The sequence below is a fragment of the Heptranchias perlo genome, chromosome 31, assembly GCF_035084215.1.
Source record: "Heptranchias perlo isolate sHepPer1 chromosome 31, sHepPer1.hap1, whole genome shotgun sequence".
Lineage (NCBI taxonomy): Eukaryota > Metazoa > Chordata > Chondrichthyes > Hexanchiformes > Hexanchidae > Heptranchias > Heptranchias perlo.
Genome location: NC_090355.1, coordinates 21,269,515 through 21,287,199, shown reverse-complemented (window position 1 = coordinate 21,287,199; position 17,685 = coordinate 21,269,515). Strand labels below are relative to the sequence as shown.

Sequence of the window (17,685 nt, the reverse complement as noted above, 5' to 3'; positions counted from 1 at the left end):
GCTATTTCACCAGATTTCCTGATGATTTTTGAGGTTGTGTCGAAATTCTAATTTTGCAGGAAGGATGCGAGGGTATGGGGTTGGAACTGGATCCAGGATAATGTATTAGAGAAACTAATCTAGTCCTAATGAGACCTGCCATTTTAGTTTACCATATTAGTCGTGGAAAATGTTTGCACATGTACAGTACAATAGACTCAAGCACTCATACTCTCCTTTCTTGTTTTTGCATTGTTGTCTTACCTAGTAATTAATGGAACAGAACTAATCTAGTCCGAATGAGACCTGCCATTTTAGTTTACCATATTAGTCGTGGAAAATGTTTGCACATGTACAGTACAATAGACTCAAGCACTCATACTCTCCTTTCTTGTTTTTGCATTGTTGTCTTACCTAGTAATTAATGGAACAGAATATATGTTTTGTAAATACACTTGTCAATGATATTGATGAATTGCTCTTGTACCCATTGAATGATATAACTTAGAAATTATAGCTTGCAATATTACCGTACAAATGCATAACATGTTTGTGTGACATTTGTTTGCTATCTGAACAGAGATATTTACCTGTCCGAGGTACTATTTATACTTTATTTCGACAATATGCAATTCTCTTTTCCCTGTTGTATTGGTAGAGGAGACCCAATGTAATTTGACGGATATTTAACGAGATTTACATCACCAAGAATGCAGTATCACTTACCTGTAGGTCTTGCTGAATCAATTTCACTACTTAATTGAATTTTCACGCATTTCATTTGGGAAATCACACAATTTCTAGACTAAAATGAGAAGTATAAAAATACGAAGAATTTAGGTTTGTTTAAACTTACTCTTGCCACCATTTCCTGTGTCTTCAAGTCTTCCTGCTTTGTAGTAGGTAACACTTTTTACAATACCTGGCTGATGGATACCAGGCTTGGTCTTGATGGTGGGTCGTGGTATTTTTGGTGATGCAACTTGTTTTGCTTTCATAGCTGGCTTCTTTGGTTTGATTCCTTTTTCTTTTGGTACTTTGGGAGGAACTTTTCGGGCTGTGTTTTTTTTCCTGTTCTCTGCTTTATTTGAATACTTCTTCACATCCTTGGCTGTTGCTCCAGATGTGTCCTAAAAATAAATGTAGTACATTTGGCCACAACTTAAGAACTGCACAATCCTTTAGAGCCTTTGATTTAAGCCAGGGCTCTTTGCAGGTGCTTTCCTTCCTCTCAGTGCTTCCCCGTGCCTCCAACACATTCAGGGCTCAGGGTCTCTGACACTCAGCGATCTCTGACGGCTCTCATCCCTATATCCAGTGTTTTGGCAGGCATTCTTCCCTGTTGTATCCCTGTCCTAGTTCTGAACTTCTGCATCACAGCCTCTCACGCACTCTCTTCCTTGGTCCCCACTTTCCTGAACTCAGCTTGGTGATTCTCCCCATACTCCCTTTGTCATTACATTTCCCCTATTTCCTTTCAGCCCTTGCTGGTGCTCATTTTCTTTCCAGCCCTGATCTTCACGGTCGATATCACATATTCCAAACGTATACTAGCTAGCTTCAGCCCACCCGGTTGGTTCCCATGCCCTTCCTTCCTCCAGTCTTCATGGGTGCTGGTTTTTTCCAAACTAAAAGATGCAAGCAGCTTGGAACCAGTGTTAAAATATAAGAACTAGAATGTGAGGTACCATTCCGGCTTACTTTAACCCGTGTTAAATGTTTATCGGGACTTTTCCGACTGTCCTGAGCGGTGGTTGCACCTGGGAAGAAGTGGATCTTCTGAGAATTACAGAATGTACAACAAATAAGGATGCCATCCATTCATCATGTCTTTGCCGATGCTAATTCTTCAACTGGAATTATCTCAAACTGAAGCCATCACATGATTGCCTTTGCTTTGCTTTGTTTGGTGGGAGGCTCATTGTTGGCTAGTGGCCTATATGTCCACAGTTGCAGTTAAATCAGCCGCTTCAAATTTTCCATGATCCAGGGAGCTCCCAAATTAGTTATTGTGGCTCCTGAAGCAGGGAAATTTGAATCTGCTGATTTAACTGAAAATGTGCACAGAGGTTGGCAAATATCAGCAAGTCCACCCTGAGAGAGATAAAATAAACAATCTAGTCTATTGCACCCCAACATTAACTAATATTAACTAGGAATGCCCAATGCTGAATCTAGGTCACAAATTGGAAAAGTTTAGCACGGACAACCTACGTCATTCCACTGTTCAACACATCCAGCACAGAATAATAAGAACATTTAAAAATGAATGGCACTATAGAGTAAAATTAAAACAAAGAATAACTGACAGCTGGCAGCGAACAGCAATTTTATCTCGTGGTCTACTGACACTCATAAAATGCTCAAACTTTAGGCTTGTAGTCAATGATGTTATCAGAACCACTTGACTGAATTACTGCCTTGTAACTCACTGTAAACCATCTATTATCATAATTGTGAAGCTTACATTACAGAGAACTCCCCAGCACCATATTCAAATTCAGTGCTTTTCTATTTATATTTATATTGTCTAGTAACATCAGATATTTTATTGTCGCTATGTTGTGAAGGAAGAATGTATATAATTCAACTGATGCAATGATGTTTTCCGGAAAAAATTACACCATTGCATGTTTACGCAATAAAGAAAACTTTGAGAGTTAACCATAAATAGTAACAATGGTCCTTTAAAAGAATCCTTGTAAAATATTGTCTCAATTGTTTCAAGTTAAAAAAGGCACTACCTGTTGTTTATCTTCCACAGCTGCATCCTTCTGCAGCAGCTGAAGGCCCAGCTTCGAAATTTCTTTCTTTACACTCAGCATAATATCGGAGTAGTTTTCATATCGTTTCATTTGGTCAGAGAGGTTTTTCACACTTTCTTTCATGAAGTCATTCTCTCTGGTCAGATTTGATTTGATGGTCTGAAACACAAAGTAGCATTTAATCCGTCTGACACATCCAGTACTCGCAACAAATTAATCCAGCTTCAGAGTTACAATCACATCAGCAGTTGCTTCAGAATAGCAGCTTTCATTGCTTGTCACAAGCTTGCTGAGGAATAATTATCTCAGATTAAACTGAGTCTCATCATTACCATTCCTCACTAGTTACAACTTTCTTGGCTTGCAAATTGAAAATGACAACAAAAGACACTACAATATTTTAAATGTGATTCATAATAATTCGTAGAAATAGAAATGTTTGAATCAGATATGTGTGTTTACAGCGCCCTACAAAAGTTAAATTTAGTTCTCCCATTAAATTATCTTTATAAATATTAAGTTTCATGTATTGTAGGAGAGACAATAAACATGAAGTTAAGCAGAGTATAGAGTAAAATTGTTGAATGAAGAATATATCGATTTCCCATGATGTCACTAGTACTGAAATTTCCAAGTGACTAAAGCTATAGTGAATTCATGTTACTTCACCTCTTCAAGGTTGTTCATCTGTGTTGCCACTTTTCGTATATATGAGTGAACTTTCATCATATCGATGCTATACAAGGTTCCTTCCAATAGGTCAACCAGCGACTGCAACTAGAGTAAGATCATAAAGATCTAGGTTAGACAATGTGGAGCATTTAATCTCTTAAAGAATAATTTTTTAAAAACTTTCTTCTGCAGTGGATAAGTCACTTTCAGAACTTGCAGAATTTAAAAACCGTAATAATCTTGAGAAGAACTTTCTTCTCCCTCCCCCCAGAAAATCATTAACTCTTTGCCGGGGTGCAGGTGCACAAGGCTGGACACCATCCAGAATGATACCCAACAGGCCATTCTTCATGCATAAGACTAGACGCTGGTGTCAGCAGGCTGTTCTACTGTAGGAGGTATCACAGCCAAGCCAAATTCTGTCCTCACCTGATGCCCAAATACACAAACTTTCCAAAAGGGGCTGCTAATGATCAGAAATGGGAATTATAGCTAATTTTCCCCTTCCTAAGCCAGGCTGCTGAGATCAACTGAGGCTCTCCCAGAATATATCAGAGGCTCAATAGATAACTCAACAGAGGCTGGGAATCAAAAGGAGATTTTTAGCTCTCGAGCTCAGTTTCTCACTGCTTTAGCAACTTAGCCATCAAGGGAGCCGGAACAAGGCCTTTATTTAAACTAATGGATCTCTCCTGGCATTGCTCATGATAAATCCATCTACAAGGCACAAGTCAGGAGTGTGATGGAATACTCTCCACTTGCCTGGATGAGTGCAGCTCCAACAACACTCAAGAAGCTCGACACCATCCAAGATAAAGCAGCCCGCTTGATTGGCACCCCATCCACCACCCTAAACATTCACTCCCTTCACCACCGGCGCACTGTGGCTGCAGTGTGCACCATCCACAGGATGCACTGCAGCAACTCGCCAAGGCTCCTTCGACAGCACCTCCCAAACCCGCGACCTCTACCACCTAGAAGGACAAGGGCAGCAGGCGCATGGGAACAACACCACCTGCACGTTCCCCTCCAAGTCACACACCATCCCGACTTGGAAATATATCGCCGTTCCTTCATTGTCGCTGGGTCAAAATCCTGGAACTCCCTTCCTAACAGCACTGTGGGAGAACCGTCACCACACGGACTGCAGCGGTTCAAGAAGGCGGCTCACCACCACCTTCTCGAGGGCAATTAGGGATGGGCAATAAATGCCGGCCTTGCCAGCGACGCCCACATCCTGTGAACGAATATAAAAAAAAATCGGAGGCCATGCTGTTTAATAATGACAGGAACGTTATATCAGGTAAGGCATAATGTATTATTCTCATGTTAAGGTGGAACTGTCACTTTAAGTCCACAAGGCTTAATTGTTTTAAATATGCAGAAGCCTGAAATCAATTAGAGTTTAACTGTTGTTGCTGAGGAAAGGTTTCAGATTGCCAGGAACTTGTAAATTTTCAACCCCAGGCTAATTTACAAAGTTCCCTACCAACAGCAAATAACCTGTAACCTTTCAATTGTTCAACTGTGGTGTTTTGTATTTGATGTTACATTTGGAGTGTGACAGATGCTTTCAAAATTTTTACATTCAGAGATAGGTATTACACAATCATCTCCAATTTGCTGCAGATGTTTCTAGGAATTCACAGTGAAATGTCAGTGTTTCTTTTATATAGTGTCTTAGATAACTTTAATTGTAACATGATTTATATTGCTGTAGATTGTTAACATGGTAAATGTCGTAAAAACCTATGACTTTAAGGCTAGGGTGGCCGAGCAGCATAAGATCACTCGGATCAGATAAGAAACTATGTGAAGCTGCGTCTTATGTGACAGGTTTATGGTACATGATCTAAGCCATAAAGTATTCATTTAATCAACTTATCAGGAACAATAACCTTTAATTGTAGTAAATGTAATAGACATCAATAGGAAGGGGTTTGGGATTTTCATAGTTTTCAGATATTCACCTGACACTGTATTATTGTGGTACCTTAAAAAATTCCGGAGCCTGCTTTCTGAGCTTTTCCATCCTCCACTCGTTTTCACAGGGGTTGAGAGATGATGGGGGAGCTGTGCAGGAACACTTACAATCTGACCCAGAGCTGACAGTTTCAACTGTGTAGAAGTCTTCAAAACGCAAGCTTCCATTCCTGATGCGACTGCAGGCATCCTTTGTCAGAGGTCTCATGATACACTTGCAACGGCAGTCTGAGCCCTCGGAAATCATCCGAACTTGGTCATTTTCCCCAAACAACTGTTGAAGTAAAAATACTTGGTTTAGCAAGAGCATACCGGCCAAAATCAATGGGGTTCAGTGTTTTCTACAGCAAGCCTATGTCTACAAAGTACTGTAAGAACAGTCTCCAGTATATTAAAGAAAGAAAGAACTTGCATTTATAAGACACCTTTCACATCCTCAGGATGTCCCAAAGCGCCTCACAGCCAATTAAGTACTTTTTGAAATGTAGTTACTGTGTAATGTAGGAACACAGCATCTAATTTGCACGCACCAATATTCCCACAAACAGCAATGAGATAAATGACCAATCTGTTTTTGGTGGTGTTGGTTGAGGGATAAATATTGGCCAGAACACCAGTAGAACTCCACTACTCGTCTTCAAAATAACACCATGTAATCTTTTACATCCACCCGAGAGGACAGACAGGGCCTTGGTTTAACATCCCATCCGAAAGACGGCACCTCCAACAACGCAGCCCTCTGTCAGTACTGTACTGATGTGTCAGCCTACATCTTGTCTCTGAAGTAAGGCTTGAACTCACAACCTTTTGACTCAGAAACAAGAGTGCTACCACTGAACCAAGGCTGACACTTTGAGAATACCTCAACCTAACAAAAGTTATGCAAATACAATGTTTTATTTAAATACCCAGTACTTTACAGGAACAGCAGTATCTTACTACACTCAGCAATTTAAGAAGGTAATCTGAAAAAAAAAAATCTGTATTTACAACAACAACTTGCTTTATATAGTGCCTTTAACTTAGTACAATGTCCCAAGGCGCCTGTTGCATTTTAGCAACAATCCACTGCAGCTATTGGCATGAATTTCACTTCTGGAAAAAGAACAGACTTACAAAGTTTCAGTAGTAAGTTTCATTAAGGGGCAATTATACTGCCACTTTCACTTCGATACACAATGGTTTTGGATACACATCAATGCAAAAACAATTGACAGGAAAGCACTAAAGCCTTGAGGTGTGAGATCCCCACCTTTCAGCAGCCAGTCTCACGCCAATTTGAGTTCAGAAAGCGTGCAGTATAACTCCAGCCTACAAGTACCACTCTGAAGTCAGGTATCATCCCCAATTTTAACTCGGGGCAGAAGTCGTGTGGGCGGGGGCCGAGGGGCACAGCAAATCGGATGGACCTTGGCAGAGTGAGATTTAACTCCCAGGCCTCATCTACATAGGCCCCGTCAGACTTTTGCTCCATCCTGGTGGGAAGCAGCAGCTGGCCGGCACCGGGGTGGGAGCAGAATGTTGGGCAGCAGGAAGCCGCTCCTGGGCACCCGAAGGAACGGTCGTCGGCATTCAAGCAAGTGGTGGGAAGAGGGTTTGGGGGGGCCTGGCAGACTGGGGGTTGGAAAGTCCAAGGCAGGTAGGTTTGCCAACCCTCCCAGACTGCCCTGGAGTCTCCCGGAATGAAACATGAATCTCCCGGGCACTGCTGCTAGATACCGGGGATAAAAGTAGAGCTTGCGCCTGTAGTTTGCGCTCGCTTACTTCATTCCTTGCTATTCCAACCTTTGCCTTAGTCCGTCCCACTCTCCCAACTGGTTTGTTGAAGAAAGGCGGAAAATCTTTGATCAGACTGTGGGAAAGTAAGAGATGAATCCAAAATATTTTTTAATTTCAGGAGAAGATTTCATTCCCAGTGGATTTGGACGGATTTTATTTATGGTGAAATGTCCCAATCTTGTATTGAGTTGAACCTGCTGCCTTGCTAGAGATTGTCCAATAAAATGTTTCAAACTTTATAAAATGCCCGAATCAACATTGTCTCTCGCTGGGTCCCATTGGAATAAGGAGGTCATTTTACCTATTAAACCATCAGGGTCAAACAGATACCGGAAAGGGACATGGAAATAAAGAGAAACAAATTCTTTGGATGGTCTTTAAATTAAATAGCCTTAATTCACTGGGTATTTAGAGTCATATTGTTCAGCCCTGTGTATGTTGTGGTATCACCTCTCTCAATTCAAGAGCTTTACGCTCAGCAATGTTTTTCTAGTCCACACTAATCTGTGCAGATGGAAAGTCTATTTGAGGGAAAATCTACCTTCGATTCTAAAGGTGTATTGTTTCACACCAGTTGCTGTTCATGGTAGGCCCAAGGATATGATGTCTTATAAGGACATGAGCATTACAGCATGTAATTCTAGGGTTGCCAACCCTCCAGGATTGTCTGGGAGCCTGTGGTTTGCGCCTGCGTACTTCCTTCACCTGCTCACAGGTGGCCTCCCAGTTCTCAGAACTTCTTGTGTGACAGTGCAAAACTGCTTGCAAAGATACTCATCTACAGGGGACCGCTCCTTTGTAAGGTTTACAAACTGAGGGCACATGTCACATGATCATGTGATTATGTACCACGTGATCAACTGTTACACAATCAAACCTCCAGAAATATATCCAACCAGAGTTGGCAACCCTACTCCTGACACAAACCCTCCCGACTCCCAACCCCCCGTCTTCCGAGTGCTCCTGATTCCCACCCCCTGACTTCCGACTGTTCCTGGCACAACAGACAGTCCACACTCTCTGAAATGGGGGAGCGGGGGGCGGTTGGTGACGTCATCGAGCCGGGGATTTCACTGTGGCAGCAACCGGTGTTGTAACGAAGCGGGGGAGAGAACTCTGCGGTGGGAAATTTAAAGTGCATGGGGGATCCGTGCCCCATTCTGCGAGACTCTTAGGCAATCTGGGAGTGTGGATAACCCAACTGTTGATCAGTTTAACTTGTAAATTCTTATAAGAGCATATTAAAATTTGTCTTGCATTATGAATATATTAAGTTTCCATTTCATTTTTGACTTTGTGTTCACTGTGACATTTTCAGATCGTTTTCATAACAAATACAGAGCCCCTGCTGTCACATCGCCTCAGGTGCTGATGGAACAATGGAAGCAGGAAGGGACCTGTTTATTTTGTAGTAAATGTGTTAAAGTAAACAAGGATAAGGCCATGCAAGAAAAATGCTGAGATCTTGGCATGTGCTTCATGGAAAATCTTCCCATTCTAGACAACCCTAATGGGCCTACCATGAGGACGGCCTCAACCGGGATCTTGGGTTCATGTCACGCTACACGTTACCCCACCAGCGAACAAATGTTATCTGTTTTTAATATAACGGGTCAGTTGCTGTCTTTTCTATGTTTCTACTTCTCTATCTCTGTTTTTTTTTGTTTGTTGTTTTTTTTTGGTGATTTGTATATTCTGTGAGACCTGGCAGGTAACACCTGTCTGTCTGCACACTGATTGCCTTGGCAACGGGCAGTTGAAAAAACTGTCTGTACTCATCAAGCATTGTTCTGTGAATTATAAATGCGATTTCATTTCGAGGATTTCATTTTCACATCGTTCACCTGACGAAGGAGGAAGCCTCCGAAAGCTTGTGAATTTAAAATAAAATTGCTGGACTATAACTTGGTGTTGTAAAATTGTTTACAATAGACAACCCTAGGCATCAAGTCCCTCTAACTGGCGATGTAGTAAATGTAAACAGTAAGAATGTAAACAAAGGTAAAAGGTTTCTGGGAGGATGCAATACCTCAAAGTTTCCGTCAACTTCTTAAGATGTTTGTTTGGGCCACAGTCTTATCAGACCAAATCTACAGACTACAAGAGAAGGTCAGAGATCTTCCATATGTTGCCATTATGAGCTCTTTACCACCAAATTAGCAGTAATTATGTTGCTTATGAAGTAGAAAGAACATATGTCGATGAAAAGAGCACAACTGGAAGCTTGAAATGTTCTGAACATTGTGGCTAATGGAATTTACTGCTCTCAGTCCTTTGTAAGGTCTTCAACAGATAAAGAGTTTTGCTTCTCAGTCCTTTGTGGATGCAATAATATCACAAATGGGGACTGCTAAAATTTGAAAGTTTTCTGAAGTTTAGATTTGGCAAACTCATGGCAATAGATTAAAAGAAATATTTAACAATAACATACTAGTCATCCACAAAAGTGATCATTTACTGGTTATGACAAAAAATCAAATTTAAACGAAGCAAAACAAGTAATGTATGATAACGACTAAATTATCTAGGTTCAAAAACACTGAGGAAATGCATTATTCTTGAGATATGCACCATGACACAGCTTTAATCTGACATAAGAGGGAAATATCAATAACATTTAAAATTGATCACCTGTGATTTCTTGGAAAGGTGGTCCCACTTTACAGTGTGTATGGAAATGAGACACTTGAATTATCTCACTGAAGATGAAAAATTTATTTAAAACTGAATAAAAATTTGGGTTTTAACGTGAGGCTGAAAGAGTGGAAAAAACTTGACTTTGATCCTGTAAATTACAAACTTTAACATCAAAACCCTCTATAAAATAGCCTTAGGCTAAAATATCGACCTAACTTGTGCAGCGGTTGTCTCCAAATTAGGGAAAACATGTCAAGTTTACTAGTGTCAACCAGGCCAAGAAGTCTGTACAGTGTCTGATGAGGAACCATACTTATGGCTCTTGAAACAGTTTTGCCCAACACGAACAAGTAGTTGTCTTTAACTTGTTTTATTTATTGCGCAGAGTTCAGGCTGGTACCAGCATTGTTGCTAAAAGGCGTTTTCATTTACTTTGAATCTGAAGCACTTGCCGGCATGAGTTATTCTGTGCATCATAGGAAGTGTTTCTTTGAGAAACAGAATTCTTACTAATATGTGTGTGACTTCTGACCCTTTGAATATCGTGCCTTTTCCACAAGTAGCTACCCACAAATAATTTCCATCATATATTTCAGTATTGGACATATGATTTTTATTTAAAAGTATTTAAGAAAATGGCATTTTTCTGACATTACCAAATTGCAGCATTGATTGCAACCTTAGAAGTGAAAAGAAAAATACTGCAGATGCTGGAATATGAAACAAAAATAAAACCAGGAAGTGCTAGAATCACTCAGCAGGTCAGTCATCATCATAATGGGTATGTCAAGTAGGTATGAAACACTTCCTGAAGGCAAGGATGGAAACTGACAGGTGATTTGCTCACCTTGTTGTCATACAACCCTGCACTTGGTTACACAGCAGCAATGTGAAGGTGTCTACTGCCCCCTCAGCTGGGACTGATATGTGGGAAGCTAAAAAGGGTAAGAAAATATATTTTAAGAAGTTTGCCAGCATGTATCTGCCCAGTTACACCAGGGTCCTCTCTCTAGTGCAATCACACATGTTGGTTAAAATACAGAGGCTGTCAAGTATTGAAATATGCAAAAGAATGACTGAGCTAGACAAAATATTGAATAGTAAAGCTAGGTTAAAACGTGAATATTACATCAAAATAAACCAGGAAAGCAGGACCAGAGGACATAAATTTAAATTCATGGAAAGTAGTTTTAAAACAAATATGGCAGTATTAATTTACTAAAAGAAAGAAAAATGTTTGGAACAGTCTGTCAGGCAGAGTATGCTAGACAGGGCAATATCCTAGGCCCAACCATCCTTAGCTGTTTCATCAATGACCTTCCCTCCATCATAAGGTCAGAAATGGGGATGTTCGCCGATGATTGCACAGTGATCAGTTCCATTTGCAACCCCTCAGATAATGAAGCAGTCCTTGCCCGCATGCAGCAAGATCTGGACAATATCCAGGTTTGGGCTGCTAAGTGGCAAGTAACATTTGCGCCAGACAAGTGCCAGGCAAGGACCATCTCCAATAAGAAAGAGTCTAACCACCTCCCCTTGACATTCAACGGCATTACCATCGCTGAATCCCCCACTATCAACATCCTGGGGGTCACCATTGACCAGAAACTTAACTGGACTAGCCACAAAGATACTGTGGCTACAAGAGCAGGTCAGAGGCTGGGTATCTTGCGGTAAGTGACTCACCTCCTGATTCATAAGAACATAAGAACATAAGAAATAGGAGCAGGAGTAGGCCAATCGGCCCCTCGAGCCTGCTCCGCCATTCAATAAGATCAGGGCTGATCTGATCCTAACCTCAAATCTAAATTCATGTCCAATTTCCTGCCCGCTCCCCGTAACCCCTAATTCCCTTTACTTCTAGGAAACTGTCTATTTCTGTTTTAAATTTATTTAATGATGCAGCTTCCACAGCTTCCTGGGGCAGCAAATTCCACAGACCTACCACCCTCTGAGTGAAGAAGTTTCTCCTCATCTCAGTTTTGAAAGAGCAGCCCCTTATTCTAAGATTATGCCCCCTAGTTCTAGTTTCATCCATCCTTGGGAACATCCTTACCGCATCCACCCGATCAAGCCCCTTCACAATCTTATATGTTTCAATAAGATCGCCTCTCATTCTTCTGAACTCCAATGAGTAGAGTCCCAATCTACTCAACCTCTCCTCATACGTCCGCCCCCTCATCCCCGGGATTAACCGAGTGAACCTTCTTTGTACTGCCTCGAGAGCAAGTATGTCTTTTCTTAAGTATGGACACCAAAACTGTATGCAGTATTCCAGGTGCGGTCTCACCAATACCTTATATAACTGCAGCAATAACTCCCTGTTTTTATATTCTATCCCCCTAGCAATAAAAGCCAACATTCCGTTGGCCTTCTTGATCACCTGCTGCACCTGCATACTAACTTTTTGATTTTCTTGCACTAGGACCCCCAGATCCCTTTGTACTGCAGTACTTTCCAGTTTCTTGCCATTAAGATAATAACTTGCTCTCTGATTTTTCCTGCCAAAGTGCATAACCTCACATTTTCCAATATTGTACTGCATCTGCCAAATCTCCGCCCACTCACCCAGCCTGTCTATATCCCCTTGTAGGTTTTTATGTCCTCCTCACTCTCTACTTTCCTTCCCATCTTTGTATCATCTGCAAACTTTGATATGTTACATTCGGTCCCCTCCTCTAAATCATTAATATAGATTGTAAAGAGCTGGGGACCCAGCACCGACCCCTGCGGAACACCACTGGCCACTGGAATACTCTCCACTTGCCTGGATGAGTGCAGCTCCAACAACACTCAAGAAGCTCGACACCCTCCAGGACGAAGCAGCCCGCTTGACTGGCACCCTAAACATTCACTCCCATCACCACTGGTGTACCGTGGCTGCAGTGTGTGCCATCTACAGGATGCACAGCAGCAACTCACCAAGGCTTCTTCGACAGCATCTTCCAAACACGCGACCTCTACCACCTAGAAGGACAAGGGCTGCAGGCACGTGGGAACAACACCCCCTGCATGTTCCCCTCCAAGTCACACACCATCCCGACTTGGAAATATATCGCCGTTCCTTCATTGTCGCTGGGTCAAAATCCTGGAACTCCCTATCTAACAGCACTGTGGGAGAACCGTCACCACACGGACTGCAGCGGTTCAAGAAGGCGGCTCACCACCACCTTCTCAAGGGTAATTAGGGATGGGCAATAAATGCTGGCCTTGCCAGCGATGCCCACATCCCATGAATGAATAAAAAAAAACATTAGGGGCATTAATACAACGCTGGGTTTCATAAAAGATGAGTTAGTTGTACTATAGGGATAAGCTTCAATGGGCCAAATGGCCCTTCCTCACCCTTGACCACCTTCTTTCCAGACTACAGAGCTTGAGTTTCTCTAATCTTTCCCTATAACTCATTCCCTTTTCCCTTGAGATCAGTTGCTCTTCTCCATACCCTTTCCAATGGTTGTAATTTTTTTGTGGTGTGACCAGAACTGAACATAATACTTTAAAGGCCCTTTTTTATGGGTGTCAGTGGGGTAGTTAGGTCTTGTAAGACAGTAACAACACCAATGAAAACCATTTTTTTTTTTACCTGGTCTTCCTAGTGGGTGGATTTTTCAAATAAACTGCGGTTGCTACCAGCAGCACCAGACCTCACGGGCAACAATATAAAAGTGCAGTCTGACCAGGGCATTGTAAAACCTTAGTATAACCTCTGTAAAGTACTTCACTGTTCTGGCTATATATCTCAGCATTCTAACAGGGTTTTTAAAATTGATTCTCACATTATCTAAACATTAAAAGTGATGTAACTACCACTTTCTGAGGCTACTTTCCATTTCTGAGAATATGCATCTAAAGGTATGAATTTATTCCCCGTAGAGAGTGTACTCTTTCCTTAATGCAAATGACCAAATAAAGGAAATCTGATGCCCATGAATCTCCATTCAGGTTTTTATTCTATTATTCATCTTGTAACATGTTTTCCCCTTGTGCTTGTGGTCAAAGTCATTAATCACGAGAGCAAGCAGAAAACTGTGTCCTGACAATTGTGCTCGGAACTGTGAGAAGAATTTGGCAGCTTATATCATGCTGGAGCGATGTTGCCAACAGTCAGGAAGGCAATTTTTGTCTTCCTGTCAGCTACAGCAAAGCACAAAAAAATCTGCACAAAGGAGCTGCACCAACTGCTTCAGTTATTAAACAAGTACTAAAAAGAAAAGATGGTAAATGACAAATGGGGCTTAACTTTCAACTTCAGCAGGAGTGTGAAGTAGGAGGTAGTGGATTGACCGCCCGTTATACACCCACACCCTCCCCCCACCACCCCATTCTCCTTTATTGACTTCACACTGAGGTTGAAAGAAGCAAAAACCAGCATAGTCTAAAACAAGTATGAAGGCAGGAAATGGAGTTTGTGCCATGACACCTGAATCACCTCTTTGATGGCTGATGAAGAGCAGGTGGTGTAACATGAGGTGGGTGCAAGGAGGGTCACCTTCTTTGGCATCCAGGGCACCCTCTCTAGAGGACAGCACCACAACATGCCCAACAGGAGGTGGTGGCCAGACTCAACCCTGTGTACATAACCTGGACCAGATGTGGAATTAGATGGCACACCTTAAGGATGTAACCAGGGTAAGACTACCATAACATTTGCCAGAACTGTTTTTGGAAGTTGAAAAACTCAGAGATCCAAATAGAACAGGCAAAATTGTCAAAGATTTTGTGACATTTGTGTTTTCCATTCCTCAAGATTACTAGTATTTCATTGCTGTGTGTGGGACCTCGTTGTGCGCAAAATTGGTTGCTGCATTTCCTACATTACAACAGTGACTACACTTCAAAAATACTTCATTGGCTGCAAAGTGCTTTGGGATGTCCTGAGATCGTGAAAGGCACTGTATAATGCAAGACTTTCTTTCTTTCTTGTACTTAATTAGATAGATGTAAAATATATGGGGCTGTTTAGATTTGTGAATAAGCAGACTGACTGAAGCAATTAGAACAAGAAAAAACTGCAACTGTTAGAAATCTGAAATGAAAACAGAAAATGTTGGAAATACAAGGTAGGTCCGTCAAATTCTAAAAAAAAGGACAGGATAATTTTTCATGTGTAAACCCTTTATCTCCTATTTTATCGTAGAATCATAGAATGATTCAGCACAGAAGGAGGCCATTCAGCCCATCATGCCTGTGTTGGCTCTGTATAGATGCAATCAGAATGAGTCTAGGTATACCTTGCTCTGCTTAAGGGCTGTTCTTATTTACCAAGTTGAATCAGATAGCAATGATACTCAACCAAAACCTTCAGAAGAGAATTATTTATATTGGGAAACACTATTTGTTCTTAAGAGGAATTGTTTCTGCAATATGAGCGGTCACACTTTGTACATTTAGACTTTTTTGTGATCTTAAAATCTAAATAATCAAAATCTACAACCAATCATTTCAAGTTCAAGATTGCTGCAGTGTGGCAAGGTAAGGGTTAGGAGAAGATCTTACAAAAACGACCTAAGCACGTTTGCATTAATTTCAATAACCTATCAGCTAACTTTTCATCTGTCAGGCAGAAATTTCCTTGGAGACTTCAATGCTACCTGTATAACGGCAGTTACCTTTTTATTTTCCTGGTATTGAACTCCCAATCCAAGCCTCTCTTTGTTTTCTTAACAACTCCTTTTAACTTTGTTGAATTTATGGACTTACACATTTACACGAGGAGATTGCTGAAAAGTTATTGCTTAGCAGCAACTTGGCTGCATTTATGGGGTCCTGCAGTAATCATGGCTAATCCAAAATGCCAAATCCAATTTCATAACTCAGAATAAACTTAAAATCAAGGAATATGGTCACAGGAGGTGACTGAGCTGTCCATCATATTAGATTCTAATTGCAAGATATGTGTTTATAACAGTAACTGGAATTAAATCACTCCAATCATTCTGAGTACTTCCTGTTACCATAGAGCAGCTATGAGACTTACAAAGAGTATTGCATGCACATAATGAGAATCATTAGTAAGGTTGATTGGCAGAGGTAGAAGGATAGTGGGCATTCCGACCGAATGTCAAGATACCAGCTTTTGTGTGCCTGCTTATTCAGTCAGCAGTGCATTTGAAGTAATACCAGCCCAAAACCCATATTTAAAGAAGTGGGTTTTCATACAAAATAGGTGTTTGTGAGTGTAATACATTTCTGATATTGTCACTGATTTGGTAATTTGTAGCTATATTTTGAGCTAATAGATGAACAAGAAGGCATGTTTGTCAATATAACATTAGTGCCTACATTTCATTGGCTTTGGTACATCCTGTGGATGTGATAAGATGCTATATTGCAAGTTCTTTCTTTATTATGTGATTAGTGAGAGAGAAAAAAATGAAGGCAGCCATAATGAGAGCCTGGGAAGAACACTATCTGCTGATTACTATGTCTTTAAAATCTGAATAAGTGAATGATAGCTAGGTGATGCACATTGTCTATAAGTGGACTATAAGTCATGATTTATTTTGTTTTCAAGTTACGTGTCAGACCCTGATACAACCCTGCACAAATTGGTCTAATTGGGATTTATTCATGAATAGCCAAATCTGGACCACTGAGGGTTTATACGTGCTAGTCTCTTTTTTTAAAATAGTAATTCTGCTGCTCCTCCACAGTATGAGTGCAGAGGAACTAATTGTCTGACTGTGAATGTGCATCATCATTAGTTTCCCAGCATCATGGTAGGGAATGATCAGAAGTGCTGGCTGGAGCAGTAGCACCAAAACTAAATAGCTGTTAATTCACTTTTATTACACTTTGTGCTCTAATGGTGGCGTGTCAATTCCTAACAGTTTACTACGGTGAAGGTACCCAATTCCTGAAGGTCTCGGTGGCAAGAATTTCTCTGTATTCCCTCTCAGCCTAGTAAAGATTTCTTTGGCTTCAGTCTGTGTAAATTCCCAATTGTTCTAAAACTAAAAACCAAATAAAGCCAAATCTTCATCTCTGCACAACATCCAATCTTCTTACACAGTAGGTTTTTCAGCTCAATACATTAGGAGATTTCACTCTAGAGTCCAATCTATCAAAAATATTTGGGACAAACTTCCTTAAAACACTGTAAACATTACACACTGTAAATATATTAGGCACAGCACTCAAGTATAGTTGACGTTAATACAAATGCAATCTTTATATTCATATATGCCATTTTGGGCAACACAATAGCGTATTGTGCCAGTGAGTGTTAGGATGTGGGATCTCCATTAGTTGGGGGCACCAGTCAGGGGTTAGGTGCTTCCTCACAATAGTAGAAAGAAACCTGGAGAGTGAATGTCCCCATGCACATTTGTTTATTTTTACCCTCTTTATCTAGGAATGATGTGTGGTACGAGGACAAGAACAGGGAATAAAATGGGAGTATAGGGTGTTCTGGTGACACATTGTGATGATGATCCAACTCGTGGCTACTGAGTGGTATGGTGTAGGACTGAACCCATGATTGACTTGATGACAAGTTCCTGCTGCCACCTGACAGCTAATTACAAAACAACAAGGCATATGCCAATCCTCTTAGCTGAGAACTGGATTAATCAGAGGGTGATCTGAAGAGAGAGGGCAAGGCTTCATACCAGTGTACTTGTGAACACAGATTTTAGAAACATCTTACAGTATTTGTGTAACAGTCCATGAATAATGTGGGAACCAAAGATTCTAATCAAATTCCTTTTTTTTAATGTACACAAGACTAACCTGTACTTCATGCATAATTTTATACTGGATAGAACTTGGAGTAGAAACATGATAACAACTTTTGAGTAGCCATGATGTGGAGATGTCGGTGATGGACTGGGGTGGACAAATGTAAGGAGTCTTACAACACCAGGTT

At 41.0% G+C, this 17,685-nt stretch overlaps 1 protein-coding gene across 1 annotated transcript in view; it reads right to left on the bottom strand.

Annotated features, from left to right (window-relative positions):
* Nucleotides 1-17,685, bottom strand: part of LOC137300558 (olfactomedin-like protein 2A) — a 56,128-nt gene that overhangs the window by 21,738 nt on the left and 16,705 nt on the right. The window contains exons 2-5 of the mRNA XM_067969705.1: nt 5,410-5,673; nt 3,414-3,521; nt 2,724-2,903; nt 836-1,109 (exon numbers count right to left, since the gene is read on the bottom strand). Coding sequence (XP_067825806.1) covers nt 836-1,109; nt 2,724-2,903; nt 3,414-3,521; nt 5,410-5,673 — 826 coding nt within the window. The remainder of the gene's footprint in view (nt 1-835; nt 1,110-2,723; nt 2,904-3,413; nt 3,522-5,409; nt 5,674-17,685) is intronic.